This window comes from Nicotiana sylvestris, chromosome 3 (assembly GCF_000393655.2).
Source record: "Nicotiana sylvestris chromosome 3, ASM39365v2, whole genome shotgun sequence".
In the NCBI taxonomy this organism is placed as follows: Eukaryota; Viridiplantae; Streptophyta; class Magnoliopsida; order Solanales; family Solanaceae; genus Nicotiana; species Nicotiana sylvestris.
The window spans coordinates 177402488-177428142 of record NC_091059.1 but is presented as its reverse complement, the minus strand read 5'-3'; the positions used below and the strand labels follow the sequence as shown (position 1 = coordinate 177428142).

Here is a 25655-nt window from a genome sequence, read left to right as displayed (position 1 = left end):
CCAAAAAAATTCAAAATAAAATGATTTTCCTTGGTGTGCAATTTTGAGTATTTTTGTGATATTTTTGGATAATTATTTGTATTTGTTTGTGTTTGCTTATTTGTTAAATTAATAAAAAAATATAAAAATATGTCTCATTTTGCATGTAGGATTTAATTCTACAATTGTTAGTAATTAAATTAGTTTTACAAAAATTAAAATTACAAAAAATAGGCATCTTTTGCATTTTTAGCATTTAATGTCCAAATGAACAATTTTATGCTTAATTATTACTTAATTGTGCGTTAATTGTTATTGGGAGTTAATTTGCGATTTTATAACTTAATTTAGTTCTTAATAATAATTTAAGTATTTTTATAATTTAGTTTTAGAAAATAAAAGAAGAGAGATAGACAGAAAAACATACACAGACAGAAAAAAAACGGGAGAGAGAAACAAATCTGAAAATAAGAGAGAGAAAAGGGCTGAACATTTAAGAGATAGAAAATTCCGAAAAATATTTAAGCTTTCAAATATAAAAAAAAACTAAAAAAAATATTCTGTTTTCTTTTGTTGTTTGAAATCAGAATTAATTGTTGTTTCATAAAAGCTGGAAGCTTTTGTTTTTTTTGGATTACTACTCCACCGGTCTATTACTGGGTTGTTACTGTTGCTGGGCTATTGTTGCTGTGTTGTAGTGATTTTACTGCTGCTGCTGATTCTCATATTCATTTTCTTTTGCTTCCAATATCAGGTACACAACTAAAAAGCTGTTTATTGTAATCCGAAATATGAAGCGTGAATACATATGAAGAATGAAAATTTGAAGTTTTAATTTCGTTTTTTTTCTTTGTTCCTTTTGTTGATTGTATTTAAGCTATTTCATGAATTACTAAATAATAACTGGAATAAGAAAATAATATCATAAGTTAGTCTGTAATAAATCAGTTCGGCAAAATAGGTTAATTCACTAGTTATGAAGGCTTCAAGATTATAGGTTGATCATGAACAAGTAGCTAAATTTAGCTAAGACACGAATTTAAATTAAACATCGTAAATTAGGCATTAAGGCATGACTTGAGCTTAAGCAAGATTAAGAGAACGTTTAAGTCTAATAAACTTTCTAATAAGCTTTAGTAATTATGGTTAAATCTAGTTTCAAATGATTGTGAATAATTAATCTCAATAATTTTTTAAAAAAAATAACAATGCTGAGTTTTAATCTAGCTATATTTGTTTATTTTGAATATTAGTTGTTGAATTTTTATTTTATTTATAATTTCGAAATTAAGAGTAAAATTCCTTTTTCATCAATATTTGTATTAATCAAGCAATTAGCATGTCATGTCTTCTTAAAATAATAAAAAGCTAGTAATTAATTAGGATTTTCTTTCTTTATTTTAGAGACTAATTTTTATAGAAAAATGTAGTCGTTTTAAGATTTGTCCATTTAAAATAAATGAGATGAGCCTCGCTTAATGAAATGTATAGATTGCGGGGCCCTCAATAAATGTACATTTAATCGCTTAGAATTAGGGAGGAGCCGTTTTAGCAAATTTCACGGCCCTACCCAAAATAATGATACGCTAGTCGCTCTAGGCGCGTATTTAATAATGTTATTTTCTTAAATACGGGTGTGCATTTATGTAACCCAAATCTAAATCTCAACGGAGTCGAAATGTGTCGATAATCACGGGTGCATTGATTGCGACGTGATTTGAAATATGTTTTCACAATGTTGCAATTCTTCGTAAAATAATAACAATAAATAATAATAATAATAATAAAAGCGGGTAAAAAGATAAAACTTGCACATGAGTCCATATTTGTATAAAATCAGATAATCAAGCCAAATATAACAGTTGAGCGACCGTGCTAGAACCACGGAACTCGGGAATGCCTAACACCTTCTCCCGGGTTAACAGAATTCCTTATCCGGATTTCTGGTTCGCGGACTGTAATACAGAGTCATTCTTTTCCTCGATTCGGGATTAAACTGGTGACTTGGGACACCCTAAATCTCCCAAATGGCGACTCTGAAATAAATAAACAAATCCCGTTTCGACTGTCCTTTAATTGGAAAAAACCCTTGTACCCCCGCGAGGGCGGAAAAAGAAGGTGTGACAATACATGTGGTATTACATTTGGCTGATAGGGCGTGATACGCGGAACAATGAGAAGATGACAACTGGAATATTACAATTAAAAGATGTACGAGTTACAAGAGGTGCAAGCAAAGCCTAAATTAGTCAATGAAGAGACATGGGCGGAATGAACCAAGACAGTAAAAAGGGAAGATTCATGAACCTTCAATTAATGAAAAAGGAGAATCAGAATCGTCATGAACAATTACGATTACCAATTATAACGGATCATTAATAATATTAAAGCTCATAATGATTTAGCCATTAATGGAAGGAAACGTTATATTTGTAAACGTTTATATAAGAGAAGAGAATTTCACTTGTAAAGATACATCTGAGGCCATATTGAAATATACACTTTACTTTTCTACTTTCTCGAAATTCTCTGCTTTGACTTTGCAATCAATTATTTCCTTAGTTATTCTTATTATTTTCCTTTGATATCGTTGAGAAAGTGAAGCAAAACTTGATTATCAATAACCCATTTTCTTCTAAAATTAGACTTTGACCGAAAAATATATGTTTGGTTAAACAAATATATTACTAATTACTAATGTGAAAATAAGAACACTAGAATAAACTAACCCTTCAATATTTACAAGTCACGACTGCTTTTATTTGTCTATCACGATATCAAAAAATTATGAAGAATTATTATATCTGGGCTATTAGTTAAAGATGACACGCGTAATTACCTGGCCTGGTTCCCTTTGGAGTTTGGACCTTAGGTCACTGGGCCTTAGCTACTATATTTGCGGGCTAATTTACACAAATGTCCCTTTCTAGGCTATAACTGCTTAGATTTTGTCCGTATTTTTAAAAGTTGTGTAAATATAGCCATTGAAAAATTATCACTTTTAGACAATATTCGACTCGGATCTCGGATCTCGGATCTATTTTTGCTAATATAATTTTGAGAATTTTTCATAAAGCACTATCTTTTAGTAGTAATAAGCCATCTATAGATATCATTTGTTATATTACGGATTATAGATATCTTTTATGCGATTATAAGATGTTTTTGATGTATTTAAGCTATTGTATTCATGAATACAGTAGCAAAAATAGGCGTGAATTAGGGAAGTCCAGCTAATCAGTTGTTGTATTCAAGTGTATTCGACTGTATTCATGGAGTGAAACATGGGATTACAGCTGGACAGATTATTGTATTCGACTGTATTCATGGCGTGAAATAGGGGATTACACTGTTTTTAAAACGGAAAGTGAATCAATTAACATAATAGACTCATAATATAATCAACAAACTCAATTATAACACACAAATTTTGTATTTTCAGTTATAAAAAAGATTCTCAACCGAAAATACTCCAAAAACATAGCAATCTTCAGAGAAATTATATAATACATATTAATACATAAATTTTATTAATTAAAAAAAACTTATGAATACATTCATGGCATATAGCGAGACAATGAATACAATGAAATACATGAATACAGCGGGATACATTCATACAATGAGAAAAAAAGATAGTGAATACAATGAAATACATGGAATACAACGAGATACATTGAATTACAATGGAAAAAAAGACAATGAATACAGTGAAATACTTGAAAATACATTGAAATATATTAATAGAAAATCAAATTGTTCAGTCCCAAATTCCATCGTCTTTGTTCAAGAACAAACCCTAATTTCCGGCGAATCCGCCGTTCGCCGGAAGCCGGTAGTGAAAAACCAACCGGATTAAAAAAGCTAAGGATTTTGAAAGAATCAAAATAGGGCCATCAGGATTTTGAAAGAATCAATATGTCATGATAATTCTAGTGCTAACACAAACACACCAACTTTATTTCCAGAACAAAGTGATTGGTTTGGTGATTTTAGTGACTCGTTCTCCGCGGAGAACGTGCGAGCATTGCTTTGGGTTATATGAAGTTTGCTGCCTTTCCAAGAATGCGAATACCAATTCTACAACCCAGAAAAGAAAACTGAAACTATTCCAAACACTCCACTTTTTATAGAACACGAGGAGAAGAAGAACAAGAAGGAAAGAGGTTCAATGCAATTATCAAGTATTGAAGAAGGCAAGACGTTTTCTTATCGTGGAAATATTTCACAAAGATATGAAATATTGACTGAGAAATTGAGTGAGGTGGATCAATGGAGATGGAGAAAGTGAACTTGCTCTGAAGTGAGCTTTGCACAAATCCGGTGGAAGGAGGAGGGGAGATCAGAAATTTTAATGGGATGAGGGAAGAGAATGAGATGTATCAAAGTAAAGAGAGAAAGAAAAAAGTGTAGCTGATTAGCGTATTTAGTTGCTTAGGACTAGGAGATAACCAAAATTAAATATTTTGATATAAACCTTAAAAAGTATCTATAGAATATAATTTTTTTTAAATGGTATTTATTTAAAATAAATAAGGTGTTAACCTTTGCTATAGGAGGTAAAAATTCCTATAATTTTCAGCTTGCTCACAATCAATTAGACTATGGTCTAAAATTTGTAATAACTTACAAAAAAATTTTACCATAATTTCACATTTTTCTCATAAGATTTTCAGTTTGCTCAAAAAGAATTTTTAAAATGTCCTATAAAAGATACATCAATTTTCAAAAAATAAAAAAATAATTATTTACTAAACAGATAAAAAAGGACAACCAGCAAAATTTCACGTATTTGCTCATACGCCATGGCGAGTTTTATGCCGGTTTGGACATAAGAAATTTTTCCTTTTTTCCAATTTTTTTTTACTTTTTTGAAAATCAGCGTTTGTTCATAAAATTCCCAATTTTTTACTTGAAGATGCATTTTGGAAATTTTTAAAAATTTGAAAACCCCGAAAAACCTATTTTTCGAAATTTTCACTCAAATCACTCACAAAACTTCAAAACAACCCAAATTTATATTCATGTCCAAACACAACTCAAAATTTCAAATACCATTTTCACTTAAAAAAAGATTTCACCCTTTTTTGAAATTTTACAATTCTTATATCCAAACGCCAACTTAGTTGCATATCTACAAGAGCTAAAAGATAACTCTTGTTAACAGAAAGAAATCATTATCTTAATTCGTGAAGCGCCAAATATCTTTTCCACAACAAAAGGGAAAAGGATGTTTGTACAGAAACTAATATATTACAAGATATAATTTCTCAACGAAAAGGACATTAATAAGTCGATAGGAAAAAGAAATTGAACTAGCTTTTCTTTAGCAATACTGCTTAATTTTTCTATTATTGAATTAAATGTTATGCCACTGGGATAATATTATACATTTTGATCTAGTTGTATTTTCAATTTTATTTTTGAAAACCAGTATCATCTATGAGCTGATCGAACTCTAATAGAATATTCACAATTTAAAACTTGTAATAAGTAAGAATGGTAATCAAATTCTGATAATAATTTATAAATTCGCATTACCATTTTGATTTTACTGGTTTTAGCTTTATGTTATTATAAATTTCATATTTCTAGTTCATCAACAAATATTTTTCAGTTACATGGAAAAAAGTGAATAAGATGAAAATGGATGAATTTATTAATACGATTAAGTTCTGTCACACAATTAATTATTTTTCAATTCTCCTTTTATTTATCTGTCTATTTTTAGTTTTTCTAATCTAACATTCTCATACATAAAAAAAATAAAAAAGTATTTTAAATGAAATATTCGCTCAAGCTAGTTTGGTAATCACGCATCACCATATTTAGTCTAATGGGTGAGATTTGGTGTAACATGAATCAAATGTACATTGCCATGGCAGCTGATGAAATTGTATGTATGTTTATTTAGAAGAAAAAGAAAGAAAGTGAGAAATCAAACTAGAGGTTTTGTGGGTTCTAATTTTTCCAAGGCAATTTCAAGATTGTGATCATTTTGTGTTCCCTTGTACTTGTACCACTTGGCACATATTAGAAAGTATCCCAAATTTAAAACCTCCAAAGCAGCAACTAAGTAATAAAAATAATCCAATCTCCCCTTGTTTAAATCCTCTGCTAACCAATTCTCTGTATCTGATGTTCTTGTTGTCTTGTGTACTATTGATATCAAGAAGCTACTCATATAACTAGCCAATGCAAATCCACAAAACAAGAATGACCCTGCAAAACTCCTCATGTTTTCTGGAAATTGCTTGTAAAAAAACTCAACTTGGGCTATGACTGTAAATGCTTCAGAAAGTCCTGCTAGAGCTAGTTGAGGTATTAACCAATTAGCAGGCATGGCTGAAATTTCACCTCTTCTTGTTTCAATGCCTAGTGTTGGGTGGCTAAATGCGACATTCCTTCTTCGAGTTTCCACTACAGCTGATACTAGCATTGTGAAAACTGCAATAAATAAGCCGATTCCCATTTTTTGAAGGACTGTTATTCCAGCTTCTTTCTTTGTGATCTTCTGGAGAAATGGTACAATTATTCTGTCATAAATAGGTATCCAAATAGTCATGCTTAACATTTGGAAGACCGCGTAAGATGCTGCTGGAATCTTGAAAGTACTTGTATTTCTAAGACGCCTATCGCTTTGTAAGGCTTGAAAGACTACATAAGTCTGCATCTGGACTAGAACAATGTAGTATATCAATCCTGCTATCCATATTGGAAATACTCTTACAACACATTTCACTTCTTCCACTTGTTGAATGCTACAAAGTTTCCACGGGTTGGCTGCTGATCCATCTTCTTTTATTCTGTCTTCAGGAGTTATAATAGATGCTTTATTCAAGAACCTGCACAATCATTGTTGTGTATCTTTCATTAGTCTCAGCTCCACATTAAAAAAAAAGAAGGTGGAATGATTGTATCAGTTACCTAAATTGATCGGTATAAGGAAGTTCAGTGTTGATAGTATTGATTGAAACGTGGTTGAACAAGGTATTCTGTGGTTGTTCTGGTAGTTGTAATCGCCTCTTTTTTATTGCAGCTACGAGAACTTGGGCAAAACTTGTCAAGGGACTACCCTCAGGTAAAATCATGACATAAATTTTGGTACCAACGAAGAAGAAAACACACGACAAGAACATTAAAAATGTGGGAATTGCCAATCCGATAGCCCAACTCACGCTTGATTGAATGTAGACGATGACAGTCAACGATACCATCATTGCGAAAGTGAAGGTGAAGTAGTACCAATTGAAGAAGCTATTAACTCCTCTTCTTCCTGATTCTGTATTTGGATTGAATTGGTCTGCTCCAAAGGCTAAATTACATGGCCTAATGCCACTTGCACCTATTACTAGAAAGCCAAATCCACATAGTAAGAAAGCTAGTTGCCCTGTAGTTGGTTCAAGGCAAGTGCTATTTGCTGCAGTTCCACAGTGTGGAGGATGCAGTTTTGAGATTGCTGCTGTTAGCGCTAAAAACATCATGCCCTGTATACATACAAATATTCAAAGTTTTACCAAAAGTTGCAAATTGTTGAAAACATAAAAAATAAAAGAAATAAAAAAAAAACAGTCTAGTGCACAAAGCGTCCGCGTTCATGCAAGGTCCGGGAAAGGGCCGCAGCCCAAAAGCGTGTGATGTAGGCAGCTTAGCCTAATGCAAGCATCAATGGGTGATTCCACGGCTTGAAACCTTGAGACAACTTGATCGTTGCTCCAAGGCTCCCCTTCAAATTGTAAAAGACATAATTAAGTAAATTAAAGTGTGCTCTCTCTAAATACCGTGAAAGAAGATATAGAAGCAATCCCCAGTGTCTTGTAGCGACCAAGATAAGTGTCAGAAAGGAAAGCTCCGAGCAGAGTTCCAAAGTTGCAAGTACCATTGAAGACGTTAATGAGGTTAGTAGCAGTAATTGACTTCATGTTGAAGACAGTAGTTAAGTAAACCAAGAGATTCGCTGAGGTTCCAATAGTTCCCAGCTTCTCAAATGTCTCATTTCCTGCACGTTATGTTTTACACAAGCAAAGCTCAAATAAGAGGCCTCCAACATTTTTGTGTTGTAAATTCTACAGTTTGTCACATTTAGAAATTGAAGTACAATATAGCATCAATTCATATTGCAATTTTACCTATAATGAAGGGCATGGCCTTTATTCCTCCATACTTGGGTTCATCTCTTGCAGGGACCTTATCCACTTCCATATCGGAGAGTATGATAATTATCTTTTTAGCTCCTCAAAATACACTTTCAAATTTTAATTGTATCTACTATCTAGGCAAAGTCCAAATTGTATCAAAACGAACCAATTTTTTTTTTTTCTTCTTGATAGAGCTGAACATATTGAGGAAGGTAATTTATAGAGAATGGCTGTATGTCAACTTGAAGTATAGTTTCCCAGAATTCTTGATCTCTCTCATTATTGGACGACTTTTCCGGACATGTGATACGTTTATTGGCTTTGTCTATTTCTGCTTTCTGTACCGTGTACAAAAAAAATCATTTTGCAATGTTCTCAATTATAATTCTTAGATATGGATTAATTAAATAGTTGACGACCGACAACACTTTGATAAAGTAGCGAAAAACAATTAACGATTTACCTATTATTTGTGTAAAATTGTTTTCTCTAATTTCTTTTTTTATTATCTGATATCCGGAGCCCTATAATATTGATTGAATTATATACGGTCAAAAATTAAATTATTCTTTCATTATGACATTTCATGTTGGATAAAATTATCGTAAACTAGTCTCGAGATACGCTCGTGGCACGTGTACTTCATCTCAATCAGTATTAGTTTTTATATTATATTATTTTAATTATAAGCAAAAATTTAAAAAGTATAATTAATTTCCTAAAATAATTAATTGTTAATCTTATTTAGCTTTTTAATAAAGAAAGAAAATTTATCTCATAAATGTACTATCATCTCAATCAATATGTAACTTAAAATTAGTTTTAATATCATAATTAATTACTTAAGTTTCACAAGTTATCATATTTCTTTTTATGTTTCAGCAAGAAAAAATAACTTTTGAAGATTTAAAGTTTTAACATAAAACTCTTTTTAAAGAACTTTGATTCCCCAACACATTTAATATCCCAACCAAGAATTATGTTATATCTTTTCTTTGATGTTTTTTGGGTAATAGTTTTGAATTGTGCATGAACTCGAAATAGTAAAATCATTAGCCACATAGTTATTCGAATAAGGGAAGGATTCTTTTCACATTCCATTACAAACCAAAGTACGTATAGATTCCAGTATGTTAATTGATTGATGAAGTTTTTAAAAACAAATTATAGGAGTTTTATGCAGTTCAAATAAAATAAAATTATATAAGGAATTTTTTTAATTGATTTCAAAGTACTAACTCCCTACTTAGTTCAAATAAGCAAAAGTTTATAACCAAAATTTTAGTTGATTATAAAATATTATGTAAAAAAATTATTTATAACTTAGTCAATATGAAATATGTTAAAATCAGATATAGAAATGGACAACCAACAAAGAGATAAGGTCCATCCGAGCACAACAAAATAGTAGAAGGAATAGATTGACAAAAAGTTGAAGCGTACAACCTAATACAAAAAGGCCACTATTTAACCAACTTTCACAATCAAGAAGACTAAAATAAAGATGTATTGTTTGAATACGTGAATGCAGAATTTAACTACTAATACAAATATAAAGTTTACAAATATGTCGAAGAGAATTCAACTATTAATACAAATACGAATGTAAATTAAACTGTTAATACAAAATTTTTTTGCTCATAAAGAAAGTGAACCAAAAACCTTAATCTTGTAACTGTTTCATAAACAAGACAATTTTTTGATGATGAAAAGCTGGAACTGTAGCTTCTTTTTTAGAAGTATTTGAGCATATAAAATTGTGTAAAAATTTAATAAAAAATAAAGACTCTTAAATCCAAAAGAAGTTCAAAGAGCTCGTTTTTACCGAATATATTTACGAGAAAATTACTTGTCAAAAAGTTATACCAAAACTTTCCTAGTGTGTTTCAAAATTTTATTAACTAAAAAAACTTTTCAAGTGTAGAATTTTAATACTCCCAAATCTGAATGTGTTTGAAAGTACCGATACTTCTCTAGTGTGTATAAATTAGTCAAAATTCATTAACTGAAAAACATCCTCCTAAATCTAAAGGGAGAAATTTAATGCTGCTCCTAAATAAAATGGAGTTGAACACAAAACTTTCCTATGTGTAATTAACAAAAAGCTCTCCTAATGTATGTGCTTGAAATTCTAAAACCAAAAGGAATTAAAAAATAATGTTATAAATATTAGAAAAATAATTAAATGGTAATTCCTAAATAGTAGAAAATTAATTAAATGATTATTCCTAAAAAGTAGGGAATTAATTAAATGACTACTCCTACATAACAGTAAATTAATCAAATGACTATTTTATCCAATGTGAACTATATGTTAAAAAGGGCAAAAAGGCGAATGACATTTCACTAAGAGCTTTCGTACTTTTAATATAGTATAGATAAAGATATAGATAGGAATTTACCAAATATTTGGAGTTGAAAACCAACTAAGATGCTTATCTATCTATCTATCTATACTATATTAAAAACACCAATGCCCTTAGTGAAATATCGTTCGTCTTTTTTACCATTTTGAAATAGAGTTCACACTAGATAAAATAGTCATTTGATTATTCTCCTAGCTAATATTTAGGAGTTTGAAATTAAATCACATTTTATTTATTTAATCTTTCCTTATGTGAATTAAGTAAAAAGTCCTTATATTTAGGGCTTTACAACTACTAAAGTTTTACCTTATATAAATTTTAGGATTAAAGATGATTTAATAAAACTAGAATCTTTATGCCTATCAATGGTCTATAATTGAATATTTTTTTTAGCTCACAACGGATTCTTTAATTGTGCTAATTTTTGGGAGAACAATTGCAATGTAAACAAAATAAAATAAAGAAATAATTAAAGAAAGAGGAAGCATTTTTTGTGGTCCTTTATCCTAATTCGACAATTATATATGTTATGAATATATAGTCTATGTGAGATTGGTCCACTGACCCTTAATTTTATTCTTTGAACAATAATTTGCTCATATATAAATATTACAATAGATTGTAAAACATAATTAAAATAAATAATTATAAAATATTTAATAAAATCAAAAATAAAGAGAAAAAGGAAAGTGATTGACAAAAGTCATTTACATCAGCGCTTTGACAAACATAAAGTGCAAAAGTTCGAATATTTATAATTAATTTTTTTGTGGATAAAAATATAATTATAATTAAATATGTAAAATATGGTATGAGATAATATTAAGAATTTGAATCCCCAAAAAATATATTATTTGTTTTGATATTTAAAAAATTAAGTATTTGAATGAATTAATTAGAATAAATTCAAATTTTATTCTTTTTCAAATTCATCATATTGGTAAAATAATTTTTCAAGTTTACACAATATTAGAATACACAAATTATTTTCCATAAAAAGATATTGTCGAGGAAAGAAATCAAAAACTAAACAAAATCAGTTATAGCATTAAGAATTAAATTGGTCAAAATGCAAACTTGAAGAAATAAGAATGAAATAATGGAAGATGAAATATATTCATAATTGGGTGAGACTTAATATAACATATTTGTATCTCATATTACAAGATAGTATGATTATAGAGTAATATATAATTAACTTAACTAAATTCATCATCTCTACATATTTAAAAGATATTGAATTCCACTACTGTATCAATACGATACTATTTACTTCCATCATTTAAACAAATATTGTATTTAATTTTAACATCAATGTAAATATAGTTTTAATTGACAAACGCTATACACACGTGCAACGCACGTATACTAATACTAGTACTATATTAAAAGCACGAAAACTCTTAGCGAAATATCGTTCGCCTTTTTACCCTTTAAAAGTTAATTTTATACTGGACAAAATAATCATTTAAATCAGTTTCCTAATATTTAGGACTTAAAAATTAATTATATTTCATTTATTTAATTCTTCCGTATTTGAACTAGGTATGAAATCCTAATATTTAGGACTTTAAGTTCAATTATAGTTTTACCTTATATAAATCATTAAAAAGAATTGGAAAAAAAAAACAATAAACTTTTATTACGTTTTTTCTCCCCCTCTCCTTTCATTAACAAAAGATACATTATGTACTATAATTTTAATTCTACATTACTAATAAAATACCTTAAGGACTGTTTGGCAACAGTATATTAATTTGACTGGTCTAGAATTAAGATTACTTTGGCCCGGTATTTTTCAGTTTTTTCTTGCCCCATCCTGCAACGTAGGGTGTTTAAACCGAATTAAAAAATCGCATCAAATTGAAAAGTCAAATCAAATCGATTAAAAAATTCGATTAGGTTTGGTTTGATTTGATTTGGTATTGAGTAAAAAAATTAGAATCAAACCGACATATAAATATATAATTTTTATATATACTTTTAAGACTTTTTATAGAATTTTCTTTAAAAAATATCTAGAAATATTTGCGATTCTCTTGTGAGAAGTAATATTTAGTTAAATATGAAGTTCTCCAAATTTATTAACTTAAATAATGGGTTGTATGATCACTTTCTTATTAAGTGTTAGTGAAATGCGTCCATCTCTTTGTTCTTCCATATTTATATGTCAAGATCTATTAAATTCTTATATCTTTTTCGAGTTTTAAATGTATTTCGATAATTTAAAATTAAATAGAACATATCATTAAATAGGTTCATATTTATTTTTATATTTAATTATTAAATTCGGTTAACCTTGAAAGTGTACATCAACGTAAAATTATTGTTAGACGACTAAAAAATAACTATCATGTGTTGCTAAGAAATTCTTCCATAAAAATGTTTTAATAGATCATATATTTGTCAATTTTTAAAATTTGACTAAACAAAATTTACTTATAAAAAATTTATCAAAGTAAGATGAAAATAATATTCACAAAAACAAAAAAAAAATCCGAAAATCCGACAAGACTGAACCAATCCAAACCAATATATTTAGTTTGATTTGATTTTGATAAAAATCGAACTAATCCAGGACATGCACACCTTGCAACGAAACAAATTCGTGGTGACCTCCTATGTCCTTATTTTTTATTAGTTCCTTCTTTTATTTTTATTTTTTGGGTTTGTGCCGACCTACCTTCTTAAGCCTGTAAATTTATATAATATAAATCTATTGACCATATCGTTATCATAATATTAATTTCCTTTCACGGACAAAAATTACTTAATTAATATTATTAGTTTTGTGATTGATCAATGTTTGACCAAAAGATGTCAAAACCTTTTTGATTAAAACAACTAATGATAATGATGAGGTCAATCTTAGTCGAGTACAATAAAATCTAGATCAAAAGATGGAAGGAGTGAGCAAGATAAACGATGTAATAAGTATGTTCAAATCAAATAAATGCTCATAAATATGAAGGCTTAAATGCACATTAGAATCTTAACAGATGCAATCGGTGTAGAGGGGAATAAATATGAGATGATTGGGGAATCTTAGGACCTTCTCAGATGAACAAGACTGCTTTTGCATTCACTCTCAGATGATTCTTTTACAAAGTGTTTTTTTCTTTTTTCTCTCGCCCCCTTCTTTCTCGCCCTTCCTATTTATAAGGGACAATCTCCCAAAAAACCCTAAAAAGTACCACAAAGAGAATATTCGAAAAGCATATTCTTACTGTCTCCTACTAAATTTACACTGTCGTGGATGCTATGCATCGACTGACTGCCCTCAGTCGTTGCCTTTACCCACGATGACCATCAGACGGTGCATCACGATAACCTCGCTCCTCGTCCTACTCGGTAATGGTCGTGGTTGCCAAATTTGGACCCATACAGTTAGTCCCTCCACTTGTTGAGATCGTGGCCCTGTGCGTCATTAGTTATATTTCATTTATTTAATTCTTCCGTATTTGAACTAGGTATGAAATCCTAATATTTAAGACTTTAAGTTCAATTATAGTTTTACCTTATATAAATCATTAAAAAGAATTGAAAAAAAAACAATAAACTTTTATTACGTTTTTTCTCCCCTCTCCTTTCATTAACAAAAGATACATTATGTACTATAATTTTAATTCTACATTACTAATAAAATACTATTACCAATGAACATCTTCTTATTAAAGCACAAACCACAAAAAATAAATTGCCTATAGAGAGGAGATTAATGTTTACGTAGTAGGAAAATAGAACTTAAAACTGACGGTTTTTATCTCATCCAAACTTTATCTATAAATAAATAAAAAATCTGTAGTCCCTTATGGGTAAATTACTATAAAAAATACTTCATTGAATAGTCGTTTAATTATTTTCTAACATTTAGGTGTTTGAAATTAACTAAAATTTTATGTATCAAAATTTTCTTACTTGAACTATGCAGAAATTCCGACTATTTAGAATTTTGAAAACATTAAGAATTTACTTTATTCAAATTAAGGAGTTTAAAACTATATTCTTATATTTTTTTCTTATTTAAACTAAACAAAAAATCCATAAACTTTAACAATATTAAAAGTTTACTTACGTAAATCTTACACTTACAAAAATCTGGTCATTTGTTATGAAGGAAAATGTGACACCATAGTATTTTATTGGTACTTGTCTCTTGTGCAAACACATAGTTAATATTTGGATAATATTGTGAGCACTTTTATGAGGCATGATCTTTTTCTTTGTTGAGTAGTTTAATGACATCAAAAATCATCATTTTCAGGACTTAAATATTGTTCTTATTTTTTCTAACTCAAATACATTCTTTTATAATTTTTATATATATAGTTTTTTCAATAAATCTATACTCATTGTTCAAGATACACGCGTAAAGCATGCGTACCTAAAGACTAATATTCTAAGTTGTATGTACATATTAAATGATAGTTTATTAGTTGTGGTCTCTAACGCTTTAAACCACATATTCTTTAGGTATATATGATATCATTCGTTCTTAATGCTCCTCTCGATCTATTTCTGCAACTAATATTTTGTATTTGCTTTATGTGTATATCTTCATATCATGCTTGCTGTTTGAAAATTTAATCTGCATATAAGCCTAACACGAGTCATGAAATATGATGCAAGGAAGCCAACGTGTTCCAAGAAGTAAAGATAAGTTACGACAACAAATGCTAGAAAATCTATCTATTAAGGTAGATCACCTTTCAAATGCCACAAAGAAGTAATGGATAATAGGTGGCTCTAATATCTAGTTGATAGGTGTTAGGCAAATTATGTGGCTCTTTCATTTTTCCTTTGTAGGAGGGGTTAGGCTAAGCTTACATCATTTCTCTTCCCTATGTTACCTACTAAGGGTCGTTTGGTAGTATATATATTAGCTTTGGTATTATTAATTTTTGTTTGGTAGTATTTATCAAACTTATATATAACTAATATTTGTATCATTTATATATTATATTCAGTACTATTCTTATACATAGCAAATCATGACATTATAGTTTCTAATACATGAATAAGCATGTATAAAAATAAAACCGCCATTTCAAAAATCTTTTTATAGTTCTAGAGAACTATATAGTACATAAATTAATAAGATCATATTGATGTAATAAGGAACTTGAAAAATAGGGAATGTATTCCTGGCATGCGATAGGAGTTAATTAGGAGGTTCTGGTTGTAAGTTTTGAAGATTTTCAGTTTTAGGAAGCCAACACTTGAAAGCATACTTTTGGTAAAAAAGTTAGTTGTTTCTTTTGTGTTCCTCTTAATCCTATTTTTACGGCTATCTTTTTGCCTTATGCGCTCATCTTCATATATATCATAGTTGCTTTTTCTAAATTTGATGAATATCTAACTATAACCATATGAGATGTGAAATATGATGTGATGAAACCTATATTTTGCTCCAAGAAGTAAAGATCCATAGATTACAAAAAGGTACTATAGAGTCTATTAAATAACGTAGCATCTCCATATCATATTTATTACTAGTAATTAAAAGCCAAAATAATAAATATTTTATGGTCGTCCTGATATCTATTTGATAGGTGTTAGGGCAAGTCTTAATGCAGCTGTTATATAGGTGATGGTTTCATTTTTTAATTTTGTAGAAAGGCCAAGCCTATGCCTACATCCTTTCTCATCTCTATACATGTCTTACTTAAAAGAGTTTCTACCATACAAATATTTGGTACTTCCTTTAGGATTTCAGAAGTAGAGAATTAAGATGAAATCAAAATCCCATACCCAGAAAAAAGTTGCCAGTGTTGGGATCAAGAGCCTATGGAACTCAAACATGATAAGGGCGTTCCTTAATGGTTCAAATGGATTGATATGTTAACGTGAGGATTCATTATCTCCTCCCCAAAAGCGTTTGATAATATAAGTCTTAAGAGAGTTGTCTTGATTATAATTAATTAGAAGTGTGTAACTTTAAGCATTTACTTTAATAATCATTATGCTTACTTCTATCATTTATGGGATGATATCAACCATATATTAAACCCTAGGATAGATCACCTATATTAAACCTCAAGACGAAGACTTCTAACCGTAGCAATAACAGGCTCTTAATTAAATCAGTAAAATTAACAACATTTGAAGGGCATTAATGTAACAATATTGACCCACTTGAACCATTAAGTTGATGTTGAATTGATGTATTTAGAACTAAAATGTGATAGAGTCCAATGCCGTCTGTATTTTTTGCATTGAAGTGGTTGATGTATGAAAACATGCGTCATGCATTCATATGTCATGCATTCATTAAATTTATGTAAGTGTGTGGGTAAATTTTTACTCTACAGCCAGGGTGAAGCTATGTGTGGTCAAGGGTGATTAACTGAACACCCTTCACTGAAAAATTATGTTGTGTATAAGGAAAAATATTACTACTTTTTATTGAAAAAAATAAACTTTGAAGACCCTTACATAGCCCATTAACAAAGAGTATTGAATTTTCTGAATTTGCCATTGTCTACCACTATTATCTTTTACTGATATAGAACATTTTCCCATCCAACCAAATAGAAACGTGATTATTTGATATTTCCCAAACTGCTAACATTGATCCCATTGTCATTTAAAGTTGTGGCTGCAAGTTGGTCCAAAATCTGCAAAAGGATAAGCCCGCAAAGTTTGAAAAATTATCCCTCTGTCCTGAGGACTCTTAATTTAGATTTTAGCTTGTGGACAGTGGTTAAATCTTTATGGACAAAAAGTTCGCTACCATTTAGCCAGATACGGAATGAAGGAAAATTACATTTCCGTCATCTTCACATTCAAATTATTTGACAGATTTCTGGTGTTCACTTCTTAACTTGGAGCAAGTAGTAGCTTTCTAGCTTTGATATACAAAAATATATAGAATAGTTTTTCCACAACGTAATTGAAAATTGACTTGCAAAGCGTGTAGAAATTGTGGTAATATTGCGAGGGTGATTGATTCAACATTTTTGGAATTGCGTTGGAAAGTCGGTTTCTATAGTCGTCATGCATGGCGCCCGTAATATTGTGGTTTTGAAACTTGTTTTATATGCATCAACTCATTAAAGAGTCTTATCAGTTATACCCTATTAACATTAACATATTATAGAAGAGTGTGCCCTTTCGTTATTGTTTGCATAATCTCAGGAAATATCTTCATGCCCGTGTATATATCTAGATGCACTCAGAGGCAAAGTCAGGATTTCAAATTTATGAGTTTGAAATTCAAATTATTTTAAGTTGTTGGTGGGTTCTAAATTAATAATTTATATATGTTTAATGAAATTTTTTAAGACAAATACCGATTTCGAATCAAAGCTACTGGGTTCGTTCGTACCCACTCCTGACACTCTAGCTCCGCCCGTGAATGCACTGTCATCTTTTTGACATGAGATGGCCGACTAGCACATTAAGGGCGTCTGGTCTTTAAAACATGGGTTTTATGGATATTAGCAAGTTTTCTGCATGGTTCTTTTAATGTAGTACGGTAGTTAGTAATTAGATATAAAAGAGAACGTAATAATGTAGTACTGTAGTTAGTTAGTGATGATTAGAAGTAAAAGAGAACGTAAGTTTAAATTAAAAGTACTGACTGTTCGAAGTGTATTTTCAGTTTTCAAGATAGTTAATATAGTAGCTATTTTGGCTAAACTTCTAAAATCAGCTTATTTTGAAAAATATTTTTCAAAAAAGTATTTTTATGAGAAATAATTTGGCTAATTAATTTAAAATAATTTTTTGAGCAGTAATTATTATTTAGTCAAGCTTTTAAAAGTATTTTTGGGGAGAAATTACTTTTTCTGCTTCTCAAAAACTACTATTTTTACTCAAAAATACTTTTTTTTTCTAAAAACTTGGCCAAACACCTTAACTCTAGAAAAACGCTTTTGGCAAAAAATAAATAAATAAATAAAACTTGGCCAAACAGGCTATTTAACACACATTATTTGAAATCTTATACGTAAGCATATAAGAATAAGACACTCTATCTGGTTCTGACATTCATTTTTGCTTTAAAATTTTTACAACTTTATTTCTTGGGGAAATTCAACTTCTGCTGGACTTAAATTTCAATTTGTCTGTAAATCTGGGGAAAATTGTGCCACAAACCGTGCAGCAAAATAATGGGGGCTTAAATTACTTTAGGACAGAGATTACTCCCACCATTTTCTGTTCCCCCAAAGGACTGTTTGGCAACAGTATATTAATTTGACTGGTCTAGAATTAAGATTACTTTGGCCCGGTATTTTTCAGTTTTTTCTTGCCCCATCCTGCAACGTAGGGTGTTTAAACCGAATTAAAAAATCACATCAAATTGAAAAGTCAAATCAAATCGATTAAAAAATTCGATTAGGTTTGATTTGATTTGGTATTGAGTAAAAAAATCAGAATCAAACCGACATATAAATATATAATTTTTATATATACTTTTAAGACTTTTTATAGAATTTTCTTTAAAAAATATCTAGAAATATTTGCGATTCTCTTGTGAGAAGTAATATTTAGTTAAATATGAAGTGCTCCAAATTTATTAACTTAAATAATGGGTTGTATGATCACTTTCTTATTAAGTGTTAGTGAAATGCGTCCATCTCTTTGTTCTTCCATATTTATATGTCAAGATCTATTAAATTCTTATATCTTTTTCGAGTTTTAAATGTATTTCGATAATTTAAAATTAAATAGAACATATCATTAAATAGGTTCATATTTATTTTTATATTTAATTATTAAATTCGGTTAACCTTGAAAGTGTACATCAACGTAAAATTATTGTTAGACGACTAAAAAATAACTATCATGTGTTGCTAAGAAATTCTTCCATAAAAATGTTTTAATAGATCATATATTTGTCAATTTTTAAAATTTTTACTAAACAATATTTACTTATAAAAAATTTATTAAAGTAAGATGAAAATAATATTCACAAAAACAAAAAAAAATCCGAAAATCCGACAAGACTGAACCAATCCAAACCAATATATTTAGTTTGATTTGATTTTGATAAAAATCGAACTAACCCAACATGCACACCTTGCAACGAAACAAATTCGTGGTGACCTCCTATGTCCTTATTTTTTATTAGTTCCTTCTTTTATTTTTATTTTTTGGGTTTGTGCCGACCTACCTTCTTAAGCCTGTAAATTTATATAATATAAATCTATTGACCATATCGTTATCATAATATTAATTTCCTTTCACGGACAAAAATTACTTAATTAATATTATTAGTTTTGTGATTGATCAATGTTTGACCAAAAGATGTCAAAACCTTTTTGATTAAAACAACTAATGATAATGATGAGGTCAATCTTAGTCGAGTACAATAAAATCTAGATCAAAAGATGGAAGGAGTGAGCAAGATAAACGATGTAATAAGTATGTTCAAATCAAATAAATGCTCATAAATATGAAGACTTAAATGCACATTAGAATCTTAACAGATGCAATCGGTGTAGAGGGGAATAAATATGAGATGATTGGGGAATCTTAGGACCTTCTCAGATGAACAAGACTGCTTTTGCATTCACTCTCAGATGATTCTTTTACAAAGTGTTTTTTTCTTTTTTCTCTCGCCCCCTTCTTTCTCGCCCTTCCTATTTATAAGGGACAATCTCCCAAAAAACCCTAAAAAGTACCACAAAGAGAATATTCGAAAAGCATATTCTTACTGTCTCCTACTAAATTTACACTGTCGTGGATGCTATGCATCGACTGACTGCCCTCAGTCGTTGCCTTTACCCACGATGACCATCAGACGGTGCATCACGATAACCTCACTCCTCGTCCTACTCGGTAATGGTCGTGGTTGCCAAATTTGGACCCATACAGTTAGTCCCTCCACTTGTTGAGATCGTGGCCCTGTGCGTCCTTAATAAGCGGATGTCGCCCATACCCGCGGAGAAATTTGGCGATTGTATTGTAACGGTTTGATCAATAACGAAAGAGCGGTGCGTTGTTCGGCATCCCAGATAGTGTAGCCTATCGGGAAATGACGTCACTCACACGTGCGTCATCATTAAGCATCTTCCCGAGGCAGAGATCGATTGGCTTGTCGCTTTGGTTTTGGTGCCACTGGCAGCCTTTCGCTTCGATTCTTGCGCCATCCAACCTTATAAATAGATGAATGTTTGGCTCTTTCGAGAACTTTTGGTCATTATCTCTCTAGTGTATGTATTGTCTTCTTTGGCCATCTTTTCTCGTATCTTCAGCTCTACTTTCATGATTTTTCTTCTCACCTTCTTCCGTTCATTGTTCTTTGTTCTATGTTTCATCGATATACCATCTGCCATCGAGATTCCTAGAACACATCGTTCCCACGAAGAGATTTCCGACATCACCCTGCTTTCCATGGAACCTCCCCCTGGTGGTGAGGATATGGCAGTAGAGGAAGGGGACAGCCTTCCCATCGTGGAGGAGATACTACCGAGAAACCCCATGTCCCGGAATGATTTCTTAAAGAGCATGTTCCTTCTCCTGCTCCGGTGATTTCTGAGACTGAGCAGGCTCACATAGATGATCTTCGATCTACGTTCCCTCCCATGTTGAGATGGTTTCGGTTGGGAGGGACTTCGTAGATGCCCATAGACCGGGATATTGTGCCTTTTACATGTACCCCTTTGTGATCGGCCACTCCCTCCCTCATTTTTTGTTAGCGGAGGAATTCTGTCGGTTTTATGAGGTTTGCCCGGCGCAACTTTCTCCGTAAACGTACAAGATATTTTTGGTATTGACAAAGTACGCGGAGTTGACGGGGTGTGAAGTGGGCCTTCATCACCTTCTACATTTGTTTTCCCCTAGTTTTCACAAGGGAACTATGATACATTTGAGGCACCGTGGGACCAGGGGGCTGGTGGTCGAAACGGACGACCGGGCAAGCCGTAGATTTTAGCAAAAATACTTCTTTGTTAGAACCGACCATCTAGTGTCGGACCCCGCTAGATTCCCAGAACGGTGGAATCATAACCGTAAGTGTTGGTACTTGTAGTTTACTTTTGTTCTATCCAACTTTGTACTTATTTGTAACTTTCCATGCACCTGTGAGGCATACACCTTATCCCATTGCCGGTATCGAGGACTGGGTAGCCCGCCTATTACCTCATACGGTGGAAACTCGAGATTGGCCCGCTTCATGAAACGCTTTGGGCCGAAGGTTCCATCTGGTAAATGTTTTTCTCTGTTTTGACCTTTGGCTGTTTGCCGTCGTTTATTGATACGACTCCCTGTGATGACAGGTCGTAGGGCTTCCAGGAAGAAGGCCCCAGTCCCTGCATTTCGCCAGGCCGTTGCACCAGCAGTGATGCAATTTATCTTGGTTGAGTCCGTCCAAGAGGGTCGTGCTCAGCCCGTACAGGCTAGAGACACCTCTCATGATATGATTGTTCGGGATGAGATCCCCTCCCGACCAGTCTATCACCTCATGGACGAGCCTTTAATGGGGATGAATCTCCGCGTAGAACTTGGGAAGAAAATTGCCACTGATGTTGGAAAGAGAAGAACTGGTGCGTCGGAGAAGGCATCGATGCCTGTTTTTATGGCAGATGCCATTTTAGCAGGAAGGTCTCCCCGGACCGAATGAATATACCAAGGAGGGGGATCTGCACGCTCTGCCGAGATTGGCGCGTCATCTGCCGTTAGGGGCGTCATACATACCAAGGGCGATGGTTCGGGTTTGGATGTTGACCTAGAAAATGTGCGAGAGTTCTTAGAACGTCATACTCATGTAGAGGTAAGGTCGGAGGGTTCTGATCGGCATATTGTCATTCCTGGAGACTTCAACTTGTTGTCGAATAGTGAGCTGGCGGTATCGGTATTTTCCCCCTTGTGCGCTACTTCTAAAAGTGCGACACTTAAGGCGATGAGCGATATAGAGTTGTCACGGAGCATTTCTGACATAGAGAATCAATTGGCACAGAAGGTTGAAGAACGTCATACTCAGGACAACGACTTTCAGCTTTTCTGTGATGAGCTTAAGTAGAAGGAGAATCAATTGGTGCAGAAGGTTGAAGAGCTGAGAGAGTGAGATGAGAACTTGATGAAGGCCATTGCCCATTGCAGTGAACTTGAGGCGGCTCTTAAGGCCAAGGAAGATGAGCTCGAGCTGAGTAAGGGTGTGATGGCCGATAATGCTGACCTCCAGGCGAAGGTGGCCAACTTAGCTACCGAGCTTGACAGAAAAATGGTGGAGGTCATCGACCTTAAAGGCGAGCTGAGTGCGAATGTTGATGGATTGGCTCATGCTAAAAGGGATAAGGCAACTGCCATCTCTGAGGCAGCGGCTCTAGAGGACGCCCTTCGTGTTTGCAGATCAGAATGAGACAAGGAGGCGGAGACATCTGCGCTTAAGGTGGCGAGTTTTGAGGGGCGTATCCGAGATCTAGAGGCAGAGTTATCCGCATTAAAAGAGCAAGTATCTGCTCTAAAGGTGGAGGACGTCCGACAACAGTTGCAGCCCTCTACATCTCATATTTCGACCGACACTGTCGTGCCTCGAGAATTATATGAGCTATGGGTTCATGCCGAAGCCCAGCTTGGCGTATATAAGTCTCCTCACGCTGATGGGAAAGTATCTGAGGCAGAACTCTGAGAGGTGCGTATTAAAGCACGTGCCGCTCAAGAGGCGTATGGTTATGACCCCGGCACGCCTGGCGGAGACGATGTCGATTTCGATTATGCGGACAAGCTCACCTCCGATTCTTGGTACAATGATGAGTATGCCACGGGGGGTGATGTGGCATAGGACTTGGTTGTATTTATTTTGCTATGCCATTTTTGTGGGGGGCGTTCTTGAGCCTGTTGTAAAAACTTTTGTAATATAACAACTGTAATAAAGTAGTTACTTTTTATTGTGTACTTCTAATTTGTTTTCTTGGTGTTTGTTTATTTGGCGACGACATTTGTTTTTAGTCGTGCTTATTTCGAGTTGTTGAAATGTTAACCCATTGCGTTTCGACCGATGTCGAACTTATGTCGAGCTTTTTTCCTGTAGTAATGGCCTTGGCCATAGGGATGTTACTTTGGAGCTAATGTCGAGGCATTATCTCGTCGTGGTTCGAGTGAAATCGAACTTATTTCTATGGCGATAGCCTTAGACGTAGGGTTGATATTTTGACTCAATTGTCGAAATGTTGACCCGTCGAGGTAGCGATGGCCTTAGTTGTGGGCTGTTATTTCAACTTAATATCGAAATGTTAACCCGTCGTGGTTCGAGTGGTGTCGAACTTTTCTATGGCAATGGCCTTAGATGTGGGGTGTTATTTCGACTTAATGTCGAAATGTTAACCCGTCATGGTTCGAGTGGTGACGAACTCTTCTATGGCGATGGACTTAGCCGTGGGGTGTTATTTCGACTTAATGTCGAAATGTTAACCCGTCATATTTGTTGAAGGATGGTGGAGGGTAACATGCTTTATTTTATTCGTTGGAGTGTCTCGTATGCCTGTTCCATTAATACATTAGAGATACTTGTCGATTTCATACATTCATTGGAGTAATTTTATTCATGCGTTAGAGATACATGTTGATTTGGTACATTCAACGGAGTAATTTCATTCATGCGTTGGAGATACATGTCGATTTTGTACATTTAACGAAGTAATATCCTTGTACCTAGTCCCTTCATTGGTCGGCCTGGAGATGTTATTGGCAGGCTGGGCGATGAATTATACTTTGAACATCGAGACGTCCCGCTCGTCACCTCGTTAAAAACTTCCCCGAGAAAACTCGATTGGGACAAAACCCTGGTGAGGAAAAAGAGTACGACTTAGGTGGCGTCATTTCTCAGAAGTGAAAATATTTGAGGTGGGCGACATTCCAGTTGTTTTGTAGTAGTTTTCCTTCCATTGTTTCTAACTGAAATGCTCTTTTGCTTGCTGCTGCTGTGATTTTATATGGCTCGTCCCAGTTTGTTCCCAATTTTCCTTCATTTGGGTCTTTTGTTGCTTGTATTTTGGCCTTGAGGATGTAGTCCCCGACTCTGAGTGGTCGTACATTGGCCTTCTTGTAGTAGTACCTTTCCGCTTGTTGTTTTTGTCTATCATTCTTGTGTGAGTCATGTCCCTCCGTTCTTCTACCCCGTCCAGGTCTTGTATTCCGTTTTCGTCATTTTTTGGTCCACTCTCACTGGAGTATCTCAGGCCGGGTTCTCCAACCTCAATGGGTATGACATCGTCGGTACCGTAGACCAGTGAATATGGCATCTCACCTGTGTTGGTTTTTGGCGTGGTGTAGTATGCCCATAACACCTCTGGTAGCAGTTCCGGCTATAGCCCTTTGGCGTCTTCGAGCTTTTTCTTTAATATATTCAATATTGTTTTGTTGGAGTATTCTGCTTAACTATTGCCCGTAGGGTGATATGGCGTGGAGAGTATCTGCTTGATGTGCCATTTTTCTAAGAGCTCAGTTGTCTTTTTCCCGATGAACTGGGGTCCATTATCACAATTGATTTCTTTGGGGATGCCGAAGCGTCATATGATATTTTTCCAGAAGAATGCGATGACTTCCTGTCCGCATATTTGAGCGAACGCACCTGCCTCCACCCATTTGGAAAAGTAATCAGTTAAAACCAAAAGGAATCGTATCTTACCTCGCCCTGCTGGGAGGGGTCCGACAATATCCATCCCTCATTTTATAAACGGCCATGGAGAAGTGACGGAGTGTAGGAGTTCACCCGCTTGGTGTATCATAGGGGCGTATTTCTAGCATTTGTCACATTTCTTGACGTAATCCGCGGCCTCTTTTTTCATAGTGGGCCAGTAGTATCCTGCACGAATAAGACATCTGACGAGGGCCCGGTTGCCTGTATGGACACCGTTGTGGCCCTCGTGCACCTCTTCGAGCACACGCCTGTAAGCACGTGATTTTTGCCCTATGAAAGAATTACTCCCAAAAAATTCAAAATAAAATGATTTTCCTTGGTGTGCAATTTTGAGAGTTTTTGTGACATTTTTGGATAATTATTTGTATTTGTCTGTGCGTGTTTATTTATTAAATTAATAAAACATACAAAAATATGTCGCATTTTGCATGTAGGATTTAATTCTACAATTGTTAGTAATTAAGTTTGTTTTACAAAAATTAAAAATTACAAAAATAGGCATCTTTTGCATTTTTAGCATTTAATGTCCAAATGTACAATTTTATGCTTAATTATTACTTAATTGTGCGTTAATTGTTATTGGGA

The 25655-nt window shown here is 33.0% G+C and overlaps 1 protein-coding gene across 1 annotated transcript; it reads right to left on the bottom strand.

The window, feature by feature from the left end:
• Window positions 1-5865: 5865 nt before the first annotated feature.
• LOC104216375 (protein NRT1/ PTR FAMILY 2.11-like) lies at window positions 5866-8386 on the bottom strand. The gene is made up of 4 exons (XM_009766398.2): window positions 8109-8386; window positions 7761-7978; window positions 6907-7466; window positions 5866-6824 (listed from the first exon to the last, which is right to left on the bottom strand). Exons 1-4 carry the CDS (start codon window positions 8179-8181, stop codon window positions 5918-5920), a joined length of 1758 nt encoding a protein of 585 aa, XP_009764700.1. The 5' UTR covers window positions 8182-8386; the 3' UTR covers window positions 5866-5917.
• Between the last annotated feature and the right edge of the window lie 17269 nt (window positions 8387-25655).

Excerpts from the sequence above, each read along its gene's own strand:
- LOC104216375 (XM_009766398.2), bottom strand. The coding sequence starts at position 8,181 with ATGGAAGTGGATAAGGTCCCTGCAAGAGATGAACCCAAGTATGGAGGA. Across the intron at positions 7,979-8,108 it reads GGCCATGCCCTTCATTATAG|GAAATGAGACATTTGAGAAG; the intron begins GTAAAATTGCAA and ends CATAACGTGCAG. Across the intron at positions 7,467-7,760 it reads CTTCTATATCTTCTTTCACG|GGCATGATGTTTTTAGCGCT; the intron begins GTATTTAGAGAG and ends GTATGTATACAG.